The following is a 12639-nucleotide window of genomic DNA, read 5'->3' on the forward strand; positions in this document are numbered from 1 at the left end:
TATACCAAACGGCAATTTATTTCTCCAGTCTACTTTAGGGAAAACTAAAGTTCAATGCTGGGAAAAAAAAATTGGCTTGCAATTGATTCTGCCTTCTGCTCTTAAAAGATCTGGATCACTCTAGCTACAGCACATGCCACATCACAAAGACAGAGGAAGATGACAGGAAAACATCCCACACTCTGAAATGTACAGTCTTCTCTATAACACATGCTGCCTTTGAGAACAGTACAGCTTTTCCAGTAATACTTACCTGTCAAATTTTAATGCATCATATCTTAATGGTATCCATTTGCTACACCTACCTCCATTCCCATTCTACCCACCCTGGGTAGGCACCACTATGGCACTGTTCCACATAGCATTAGCTGCGCCAGGATCTCTTTCCCCACTCTCCCTCCTCAAGTCACCAGTGCTTGTGTCTTAGTCCCATCCCCAGGAGAAGTCCAGTTTCCTATAAATGCCATGAACTGCCACCCAATTCTTTCATCCCAGGTTCTATCCCACCCACTCAAATGCTCACACATTGCAGAATTTGCTTGTGTTATTACCACACATCAGCCCCTTCCTACAAAACTCGTAAACCTCCAGCTCCCGCCCAATGCTACCATGCCCTGTACCCCTCACTGCAATTGGCCAGTATCCTGAAACACCAGGAAGTTCTCCCCACTCCCACAATCATACAAAATCTTCATACCTTCAATATAGTTCTATTAAACTTACAACTTAGCCCTGTGCCGGCTAAGCCCATAGGCATCCAATCCTGCCAAGACACCCATACTCACTCTCATTGTGCTTACCTGCCTCATACTCAGCTGCAACCTGGATCAACACTTTCCTACTTTCACCCTGTCCATTTTAAAAGGAATCGTGATAAAATTGGATACATAGGTAAACAAGCATAGGCAATCAAATCAAGATCGCTGATACGCAATTTCTATGCTGATAGGGTCAAACTCCACGATGTGCATAAAAGCACTGATAACACTCCCACAAAAGTGCCCAATAAAAATGCAATTTTCCAAACGTGCATAGATTTCTCTCAACCAAGGAGGTGGAAAAAGGGACAGAGATCCATTAGGTCAAGTCTCTGCCTCACACCATTTCCTAGATGGGTGGTACTGGGTTGGTACTTGGTATAATGACTCAAGCGAATTGAAAGCAGGCATTCCTGGTTTCCTTGCCTCAATTTCCTCACTTTTGTGTGCTCAAAGGAACCAGGACCTTGGGACTTGTGCTGGGAACAGATTGGGCTGCCCACCCTTGCTGAAAGAGCTCTGCAAGGATTTATCACGTGACTCCCTGCCTCCAACAATCCCACCCACGTGTTCGCTCCATTGGTTGCCCAATATGTCCATCCTCACCGGGTCCCGCCTTCCCATGGCCAATTGGAAAGTGAATCGACTGACCGTTTCCTGGTGGGATAATGCTTGACCGTCAGGCAAAGGGCATTTCTTTCTCCTCGCTCCAACGCTTAACTATCTAAGAATCAAAACCGTTCAAAGAAAATGAAATTCCTGATGGTTTTCCTCCAGGAGTTGCAGCAGTGTCCTGGAGATTTATTTTCAGTTCCTAGAGATTCCAGGCCCATCCTGGAGGGTTGACAACTCTACCAGAGGATCAGGGATTCTGTTAACATAGGGTAAAGGCCTTCTGCTGAACCCCTAATCTGGAGATGGGTCCAGAGAAAAGGTTAGTGTATTCCATGGACAGCTGCACATCCTCAGCACCTTAGCTACAATGGACACTCTTCATGTATATTCCTGGCACAGTAAATGCTGACAGGTTACTCTAAACATCGAAGGCACCACAAATCCCAAAGTCCAGATCCATACTATCTGATGATCCCCAGAAAGTAATAGTGAATAGGGACCAGATCGGATTTAGCCCCTGGGTATCACCCCCCACCCTCGTCCCCGTCCCAGGCTGAAGGGCCAAGGCCCATTCTAATGTTGCTACAGCCATTCCATTTCTGCACAGACCCCAGATTAAAACTGGGGATTTGCCGCCACTTGTGGCTCAGTCAAACAGCAGATGGTGGATCCATCATAACTGTACAGTCGATGGGCACCGCTTTAACAAAATAAAGAATGTAAAGTATGCCAACAACTTTCAGGACAAATAAAAATGGCCCAAGAAACACAATGTAGGCATTTGCACGCTATTAAAATATTCAAAATCCAGTTTGTTGCTGAAGGAGAGCGGCTGGCAAATTTAATTACACTGGCCTCATTGCACTTAGAATTTCCCAGCACAGAAGGAGGCCATTCATTCCCTCATGCCTGTGCCAGCTCAAAGAAAGGGCTATCCAATTCATTCTACTCGCCTGCTCGTTCCCCATAGCCGTACAAATTTTTTTCAACTTATATATCCAAATCCCATTTTAAAGTTATTATTGAATCTGCCTCCACCACCCTTTAAGGCAGTGCATTCCAGGACATAACTTGATGTGTTAAAAAAAATGCTCATTTCGCCCCCCTCTTTTTTTTCAAAAAAAACTAATTGCCTTAAATTCTGTGTCCTCTTATTATTGAGCCCCAGTGGAAACAGCTTCTCCTTAACATCAAAACTTCTCATAATTGTGAACACCACTAACAAATCTCCTCTTCACCTTCTCTGTTCTAAAGAAGAACAATCCCAGTTTATCCAACAGGCGAAAAGTGGACAATGCTGGCTTGCTGCACTAGAGTAGCCCTCATGGATGAGGCCCAATAGCTGATTTAATTCCAAGGAAATTTGACTTTGGTTAAATGTATCACTAGCATCAAAACCACCCAGCGATTTTCAGTGATGCAAATCTGACTCTGCAGAACTTTCCTACTTACCACACCGTTCCTTCAAATAACATTTGTACAGATCTATATCTTTGACAAACTGCGTATTACATTTTTAAATTTACAGCACCAGAATGACTGTATCTCTTTTTTAAAAAAAAAAATGGAAATACAAATGCCTATATGCGCACGAGGGAGGGATGTGAGAGCCAGAGCGAGATATAAACCCACAAAAGGCCAAAGTTCTATCTGCACACTATTCTTAATTCATGTGTAAATATTGCTAGAGTTTCAGAAAGGGCTGTAATATTAGAGAGCCGACTGATCATTAACTGAATTGACTCCCTGCTTGATATGCTGGCTCCATTTTACAGCAAACTGGCTGCAATGGAATTGAGCAAAACAAAAAAGGTGAATGTACGTAACAATATGTGAATCCCTCTGGACTCTGCATAATAACAGCCTGGTTTTCAGCTTCTTCATTGGAGACAAGATAGTTTCCCCTACCTTAAACAGCAAGATTAAAAAGCAAGAGACTGCAGGTTGAGGGGCTAGCCAGCATATGACCTGCAATCTAAATGTGTGTCTTCACTGTATTTTTGTCATTCAGATGTTTAATGAAAAATGACGTTTAAAAAAAATTTACATAGCAACACATTGATCGTGAAAGAGTCACTTTTGTCACAGCAGAAATGTGGCAGCCTATTCGTGCACAGGAAGATCCCACAAACAGCAAAATGATAGTAACTAGACGTTGGTAGGGTTGATATTGGCTCCAAGCCACCAGGGAGTACTCCTCTTGATCTTCTTCAAATAGCGCCAGACCAAATCGATAGCCCATCTGCTGCACCTACGACAGTGCAGTGCTCCCTCAGTGCTGCATTTAGAGTGCCAGCTTAGATTTTGTGCTTAAATCTCCAGAATGAGACTTGAACCCACCACTCCCTGACTCGGAGGAGTGTGCGCTACTCACTGATCTGGGGATGACACATACAGCTTTAAACTATGTCAAATTTCCTCCAATTAAATATTGCAAGACTGAAGCCATTGTTTTCAGTCCCCACACCAAACTCTGTTCCCTAGTCAAAAACAGAATTACCTGGAAAAACTCAGCAGGTCTGGCAGCATCGGCGGAGAAGAAATCAGTTAACGTTTCGAGCCTTCATGCTGGAGATTGGCTTTCCGTCAACTCCAGCATGATGCCACCACCAAACACATCTTCCCTTCACCCCCCCTGACGGCATTCCGTAGGGATCGTTCCCTCCGGGACACCCTGGTCCACTCCTCCATCACCCCCTACTCCTCAACCCCCACTTATGGCACCTCCCCATGCCCACGCAGAAGATGCAACACCTGCCCCTTCACTTCCTCTCTCCTCACCGTCCAAGGGCCCAAACACTCCTTTCAAGTGAAGCAGCATTTCACTTGCATTTCCCCTAACTTAGTCTACTGCATTCGTTGCTCCCAATGCGGTCTCCTCTACATTGGAGAGACCAAACGCAAACTGGGCGACCGTTTTGCAGAACACCTGCGGTCTGTCCGCAAGAAAGACCCAAACCTCCCTGTCGCTTGCCATTTTAACACTCCACCCTGTTCTCTTGCCCACATGTCTGTCCTTGGCTTGCTGCATTGTTCCAGTGAAGCCCAACGCAAACTGGAGGAACAGCACCTCATCTTCCGACTAGGCACTTTACAGCCTTCCGGGCTGAATATTGAATTCAACAACTTTAGATCTTAAACTCCCCCTCCCCCCATCCCCACCCCGTTTCTTCCCCCTCCTCCCACCGCTTTTTTTTCAATAATTTATATAGATTCTTCTTTCCCCACCTATTTCCATTATTTTTAAATCTAAAACTAAAACCTTGTTAGCCTTTCCACCCCACCCCCACTAGAGCTGTACTTTGAATATCCTGTCCTCCATTCTTAATTAGCACTTTTCTCAGACAAAACACCTCTTTGACCCTTTTGTCTGTGACATCTTTTGATTATCTGCTCATCTCCACAATCACCACACCCTCAATGTCTCTCTCTCCCCCCCCCCCGCACCCCCCCAACCTTAAACCAATTTATATTTCTCCCTTCTTCTAACTATGCTTCAGTTCTGCCGAAGGGCCATGAAGGCTCGAAACGTTAACTGATTTCTTCTCCGCCGATGCTGCCAGACCTGCTGAGTTTTTCCAGGTAATTCTGTTTTTGTTTTGGATTTCCAGCATCCGCAGTAGCTTTTTGTTTTTATCTGTTCCCTAGTCACTGACTCTATCCGTCTCTCTGGCAAAAGTCCGAGTTTATGCTAGTATGCTCTCAACATTTGATCCAAAGATGAACTTCCACCTCATATTTGTGCCATCATTAAAACCATCTATTTCCACCTCCATAATATCACTTGACTTCTCCCATCTCAGCTCACATGATGCTTAAACTCTCATTTATGCCCGTTATCTCTAGGCTTGACTATTCCAATGCATTCCTGCTGGTCTCCCACATTCCACACTCTGTAAACTTGAGGTTATCCAAAGTTCTGCTGCCCGTATCTTAACTCGGACTCCCATTCCCCTATCACACCTCTGCACATTGACCTATAATTGGCTCCTGGTCAGCAAAGTCTTGATTTTAGCTCTGTAATCTCCTCCAACCCCACAACCCTCTGAGATACCTCCAATCCTCTAATTCTGGCCTCTCATGAATCCCCATTTTCAATGGCTCCAGCATTAGTGGCTAAGCCTTCAGCTGCCTTGGCCCCAAGCTTTAGAATAACCTCCCCTCCTCACTTTCCTCCTTTAAGATTTTCCTTAAAACCTACGTCTTCGACCAAGCCTTACTTGGGTCACCTGACCCAACATCTCCTTATATTTCTCTGTGTCATACTTTGTTTTATATAGCTCCTGTGATGCACACTGGGACGTTTCATTCAGTTCAATATAACATAGAGTTCCTGTTGTTGATGTGCAGAAACAGGAATTGACAGTTTACCTGATCTCAGCTGGGGTCACTACATTGAGTTCAGTGACTCTGGACTAGGAAGGGGAAAATCTGCCAGAGTTTCCGCTCCTTACCTATGCCCCCTGGCCCTGCTGAAAATGTGCATATATGGAGGCCAAGTTCAGACAGAGTTGGACCTGGTGCCTATAATGAAGAATTAGCACCCAACGCTCACTGCCCATAATCATAGCTGAAGGATAGCTACTCAAGGACTCCTGAAGTTGGTAAATGCCTTTGGAACCTTATCCCTGCAAGAGAAAGCACCTTCAGGGAGAAAGATGGACCGGAAGTAAACACAATAAAAATACCTGATGTACAGGAACTGTAGGCTTCTTGCGTAGGGCACATGTACTGTTTTTGACTGAGTGTTGCATCAAGGAGCCTTAGCAAAACAGAAGTCAATGGAAATCAGAGGGAAAATTCTCCACTGGATGAATTCATATGTAGCACAAAGGAAGATGGTTGTGGTTGCTGGAGGTCATCAGCTCAGACCCAGGGCACCACCATAGGAGTTTGTCAGGGTAGTTTCCTAGGCCCAACCATCTTCAGCTTTTGGTCACCTCCAACATAAGGCCAGAAGTGGGGATGTTCACCAACGATTAGTGTTCAGTACCATTCACAATTCCTCAGAAACTGAAGCAGTCTATGCCCACACGCAGCAAGACCCAGACAACACTAAGTCTCAGGCTAATAATTGGCAAGGAACATTTGTGTCACACAAGTGCCAGGCAATAATTATGTCCAACAGCGTTATTATTGCTGAATCCCCACATCAACATCCTGGGACTCAACATTGACTAGAAATTTATTTGAGCAACCACAAACATTTGGCTACCAAATCAAGTTAGAGGCTGGATATTCAGCAGTTAGCAACTCATCTCCTCACTCCCCAAAGCCTGGCCATCATCTACAAAGCACAAGTCCGGAGTGCGATGGAATACTCTCCGCTTGCTTGGATGAGTACAGCACCAATACCACTCAGAAAGCTCAATGCTATCCAGGATCAAGCAATCCGGTTGATCAGCATCCCATCCACCACCTTAACCATTCACTCCCTCCACCGACAGCAGTGTCTACCATTTACATGATGTACTGCAGCAACTCACCAAGACTCCTTCAAAAGCATCTTCCAAACCCACAACCTCTGCCACCTGAAAGGACAAGGGCAGCAGACGCATGGGAACACCACCACCTGCAAGTTCCCCTCCAAGTTACACACCATCCTAACTTGTAGCTATATTTCCACTCTTCCCACAGTCACAGGGTCAAAACTTGAACTCCCTGTCTAACATGTGAGAGTAACTACACTGGACTGCAATGGCTAAAGGCAGCAGCTCACCACCATCTTCTCAAGGCCAATTAGGGATGGACAATAAATGCTGGCCTTGCCAGTGATGCCCACATCCTACAATTGAATAATAGAAAAATATTGTATAACAAAACGTGTAGTGTTTGCATAAGCAATGTAAAAAAATTCATTCGGCTGCTGCAGCATCACAAGCACCATTTGGCATTGTGAGAAGATGTTCTTAATGGGGTACAAGTTCCTAGAACATTGATATCTATCCTATTTCCATATCAACTCCCTGTCCCTCACATAGCCTGTTCTTTCGTTATCCCCTCATGCTTAATGGACAGTGTGTGATTTTATGGGTTGGTTGGTAGAAATGTTCGTTTACAATTATTTATTTTCGTGTTGCAAAATAGCAGAAATGAACGGTCAGATCCAACAATGGGACACAGAGGCATATACCTAATTTACAAGCTGTGTTTGTTCCCTTACCCCACCTGCCCACCCCTCCCCACTGACAATCTCATGGTTGTACTGCATGGGAAGAAATGTCAGACAAACAGGAGGCAAGCAGCTTTGTGACATTACCAAGCAAAGTTATCAGGCAAATTAACAGTGCAATATTTAGGTGTCTTAGGAGGCTCAGTAGGTAGCACAATTCACCCCTAAATCAGACAGTCATGAGTTCAAGTCCCGTTCCAGAAACCAAAGCAGGTAATCTAGGCTGACACTGAGGGGGTACCGCACTTTCAGAAAAAAAAACATCAAATCAAGGCCCAAATTAAACAAAAGTTGCTGGAAATACTCAGGAGGTCTGGTAGCACCTGTTGGGAAAGAAACAGAGTTAATGTTTCAGCTCGATGACGACCTGCTGAGCTTTTCCAGCATGTTCTGTTTTTTATCTGGGATTTACAGCATCTGCAATGTTTTGCTTTTGTATTACACTGAGGTTGGTCTGTTTCCCTCAGATGGAAACTATCACGTGGCACAGTTTGAACAGCAGCAGCAGAGTTCTCTCTAGTGTCCTGGCCAATATTCATCCTTCAATAAGCATCACTAAAACAAGCGATCTGGTCATTATCACACTGTCATTTGTGGGAGCTTGCTGTGTGCAAATTGGCTGCGGCGGCTCTTACATTACAGCAGTGACTGCACTTTGGAAAGTACTCCAACAACTGTAAAGCATTTTGTGATCCCCGGAGGTCGTGGAAGGTGCTGCAGAAATACAACGTTCTTCGTTTTCTACTAACACTGCTTGCTCTTACATTCAAGTGGTTGGTATGCATTCTTACACCATGAGCTGGGACAGGAATTGACAGTGAATCATCCACTAAACAAATAAGTAGAGAAAGGCCAACGATCTGACAGCTTTTACGTAGTGTATATGGTGAATTCATACTAATACATTAACTCCTAAAGCCTTAACCCACAAGAACACAAAGATAAACAAAAAGATATTTCCATAGCACTCCATTCATCTGGTAAAATGCCAATAATTGACCTTTAAGGCAGCAGAATGAATGATTTTGATAAAGTCAATAACTCTTTTCAAGAGTACACATCGCATGTTTGAGAGATCTGACTTTGTAGCTGTCCGGTTATTATTAACCGTGAGTCTCGACTTGACTAAGCTGTATTACATTATTGGTGGAAATCAGGCAGTGGCTTTCTTTGCCACTTTGTCTCCTGTGACCCATGGCTCTAGCACTGCCATCATCATCCATGTGCCATCCATAATCCAAAAGCATATGCATTTATATAGCACCTTCAATGTAGTAAAATTTCCTAAAGGGCTTTACGAGAGCAATTATCAAACAAAATTTGATACCAAGCCACATAAGGAGGTATTAGGCCAGGTGAACAAAAGCTCAGTCAAAGAAATAATTTAAGGAACTTCTTAGAAGGAGGAAAGGGAAGTAGAGAGGCTGGGAGGTTCAAAAACAAAAGACATGATTTGCTTTCCAAAAATAAAACATTTTCAGGAACAAAGGCAAAATATTGCCGATGGAAAACTGAAATAAAAACAGAAAATGCTGGAAATGCCCAGCAGGTCTGTTTTTACCTAATTCTCATGAATATAGACATCACCAGAATGACCAGGCATTGTTGCCCATTGCTAGCCGCCCTGAGAAGGCCTTATTAAAACAGGGGTTTAAGGATATATTGTGTGTATGGGGAAGCGGGCGGAAATGAGTGCCTGTCTATTGACCTCCTAAAATCTATAGACTTTATACAAACTGAGCTTGGAGTTGTCTAACTACAACACTTCAATTTTTTTTTTTGTCAGCCTGCCAAGTACGTTCAACCTTGGTGGTGTTCCAACTTAATGACCCTTAGCCCCTATCCTATGTTTCACTGTAATAAGAACAGTAATATACTGGCGAATCAGGGGATGCGGGAAGCTGTGGCTGAAGATCTCAAATTATAAAACTAGAAACGTGGATGGCTCCTCATTTATCACACAGTTAATAATTTGTAGCTTGACTGGGCAAATGCGAGTTTGAGCACCTCATCGAACATCATAATTTGTCTTCCAGCTAGTGACCGTCAAACAATTTGCAATTCATGAACTGCAGTATTGTTGACATATTTACTATTAAGAAAAAAGCCCAGGATATACAAGCCCTTGAAGCTCAGCAATCCTATTTGTGCATGTATGTCTTATTTTCTGGCTGTCCTGTTTGAATTTTATGGTCTTGGGGATTTGGAAAGCGCCATTTATCTGTGTCATCTGGGGATCTGAGTTACTCACCAGAGAAGCCTACAAGGAGTTTAGACAGCTCTGTTTTATGGGAAAAGTCCCCACCGTTGCATATTGGAAGATTAGTTGCTGTCTCGGAGAACTAATTTTCCCAAGAGTTTGGAAGAATTTCCAAGCATTTTTTTCCCCTAAATTTGAGCTACAGATTTTTGAACTGCCTCCCCAATACGTTGGTGCAACTAGTTTGTTATTCCCCCCCAGGAGTTGGTGTGACTGGGTTTTCTACTGCTCCCAGGGGTTGATGTTGCTGTTTTTTTTATTCCCCCAGCAAATGCAGATGGTGGAAGTAGATTCAATAATAGCTTTCAAAAGGAATGAGCTAAGTACTTTAAAAAAAAGGAAAAGTTTGCTGGGATTTGGGGAAGAGCAAGGGAATGGGAATAGTTGAATAACTCTTTCAAAGAGCCAGCGCAAGCATTGAGGTGCTATGAGTGAGACAAGGTCACTGTTTAATTGAGCATCCTGTTTCACAAGGGTACAGTTAGGAGCATCATAAAGCAGACAGCACTTGTGAGGCTATCCAATACTAAATTTTAATTCTATTTGTAACACGCAGATTTGATATTTTGAATTTATAGTTGCAATAAACCATCAGGTATGCTGTGTGCCCAGAATTGTATTTGTGCCATCAATTCACAAGCCCTGACAGTTTTCCCACAAGCAGAATTGTTCCTTCAGTATTAACAGTGGTTCAGTATTGAATCATTCTGAATTTGCTTTTTCAGTTAATTTGATACAAACAGCTCAGATTTTAATTGAATTACCATGTGTCATGCTTTGCAAATGTATTGAAATTTCTCCAGGGGAATAAAAGAGAAACATTTTTAAATTCGATCCATGAAAAATAACTAACACTAATTTCTCCCTGGGCTCCTCTCCCCATCCTCCCATCCTCCCACCACCACCACCACCACCCCCCACAAAAAAAAATTCATCTTAATCGTGGCTCAGCTATGATTAAGTATTGACGTTGCTGTTTACTCTTCGCAATGCTTCTGCCTGGAAGCCCTTTACTGTACTCTATCCTCGGCCACAAGTCACACCGAGAGCAAAGTGCAACACCCGCCCTCACCACCCCCCCCAAAAAAATGCACGTTTATCAAGCGGCTAGAAAGTGCAGTATTTCTGGAAGACCCCGGCCCCTCTTGGAGAATTGAGGCTTCAAAAGAAAACCTTACGTTTACAGTCATGGCCAAAGGCCACATCCTCCAAGTGCCAGGTTTTACAGCAGACGACAACATCAAATGGCATTAAATGTCTCTCATGTCACCGACACTGGAGACCGCCGTGGAGGGACACCTGTAACAGGGCTCACGCCTTGGTGGGCACAGCCGAGCTCCTGACACAAGCCCTCCCACCCTGACTTGCCACGTTAAGCAAGAAAAGTGGAATGTCATTATTAGTCCGGAGGATAAAGCAGAAGGCACGCCCCAGAATTTCTGGGGAGAAGAATCAAACGCTCCACCCGTGATCTAATTGTGTCCATCCTTTTGGCAGATACCCCGTCATACAGAGACACACACACACACACAATGTGTGATTTATTATTTTTTAAATGCCCCCCCAATTTGCGGATCCTGGCCAGTTGATGCAAATTCTCAATGATAATGCGACTGCCCTGCCTCGCTTCACAGGTGTTTGTCAGGGTGGCAGTGAGGAGGTGCCCGCAGATGGGGAGCGAAGTCCACATTTAGTATCTTCCACCCCCCCCCACCAGCTTGCTTGTATCTCTTATTACAAATCAGTCCAAACCACCACCTCTCTCCAGCCCCCCTCTAACCCCTGTCTCTCGAATGCTCCAGTACTTACCCGGGGCACCGCAATCCGCACACGCTTGGTTCCCTGGATTCAGTAGCAGATCCTGTAAAAGTCTCTTGTTTCTCTCGACCGCCATGCTATCGAGTCAGCAGCAACTGAATCTCTTTTTTTTTAAATCAATATAAATCTCCCTCGCAGGACTGAGCGAGCTGTAATTTCTCGTATTTCTTTTTTTAAAAAAAAGGGGGAAAAAAAATTATTTTTAAAATAAAAGGTTGGATTTATCCAAAACCTTGCGCTTGGGCTAGGATTTCATCCTAAAGCCACTTCTCTGGTTTTTGCATGTCGGTTTAAAACAGATGAAGAGGGGCAAAGTGGGGAGGGGAGAAGCCTTCTCGCTAGCCCAGCGCTACACATCAAAACTTGCTCTCTGGATCTCTCACTTGTACTTGTTCCGCATTCTTGCACCGGCGAGGAAAGTGACCACCCCCTCCCCTCCCCCCGCCAACTCCGCCTGAGATACGCCTTAAAAAGCTCCAGCCCGACCTCTAGTGGGAACCAATCAACACGCCTCCGCCGGCACATCCCAATTATTGGTTGAAATGAAGTCATCCTCATCTGCAATCTTTTGTATGTGTGTGTTGTGTGTGTGCTTTGCTTTCAATCCTACAATCTCCTCAAGCACCTTCACTGAAATCGAGTATGGTCACACCGTTCTAACCTGCTGCTTGTCCTTGTTCGGGATTTCTGCCTGATTTCCCCCAAGTGTCCCCATCCTCCTACAGTCTACACAACCATCAGCTCCTCACCGCCTCTTGATTTGCCTCAATTCTCAGTGGGTAGCACTTTTCTGAGTCAGAAGATCATTAGGTCCAAATCCTACTCCAGAGATTTGAGCGCCTAATTCTAGGCTGACGCTCCCAGTGTTGTACTGAGTTGAGAGATGGCTGCACTGTCGGAGGTGCCAGCTTCCAGTTGAGGCTTTAAAATGGGATCCCGCCCTTTCAGGTTGCACATAAAAGATCCCACGGCTGCTGTTTCCAAAGAGGAGGCGCCGGGAGCTATCCCTGGTGTAC

The 12639-nt window shown here is 44.4% G+C and overlaps 1 protein-coding gene across 2 annotated transcripts in view; it reads right to left on the minus strand.

Moving 5' to 3' along the window:
* LOC144690960 (arf-GAP with dual PH domain-containing protein 1-like) overlaps positions 1-12047 on the minus strand; it is a 115985-nt gene extending 103938 nt beyond the window's left edge. For both annotated transcript variants that reach the window (XM_078558892.1, XM_078558893.1), the window contains exon 1: positions 11615-12047. In XM_078558892.1, the coding sequence (XP_078415018.1) occupies positions 11615-11699 (85 nt within the window). In that variant the 5' untranslated portion in view covers positions 11700-12047. The remainder of the gene's footprint in view (positions 1-11614) is intronic.
* Between the last annotated feature and the right edge of the window lie 592 nt (positions 12048-12639).

Source organism: Cetorhinus maximus, chromosome 15 (assembly GCF_964194155.1).
Source record: "Cetorhinus maximus chromosome 15, sCetMax3.hap1.1, whole genome shotgun sequence".
Taxonomy (NCBI): domain Eukaryota; kingdom Metazoa; phylum Chordata; class Chondrichthyes; order Lamniformes; family Cetorhinidae; genus Cetorhinus; species Cetorhinus maximus.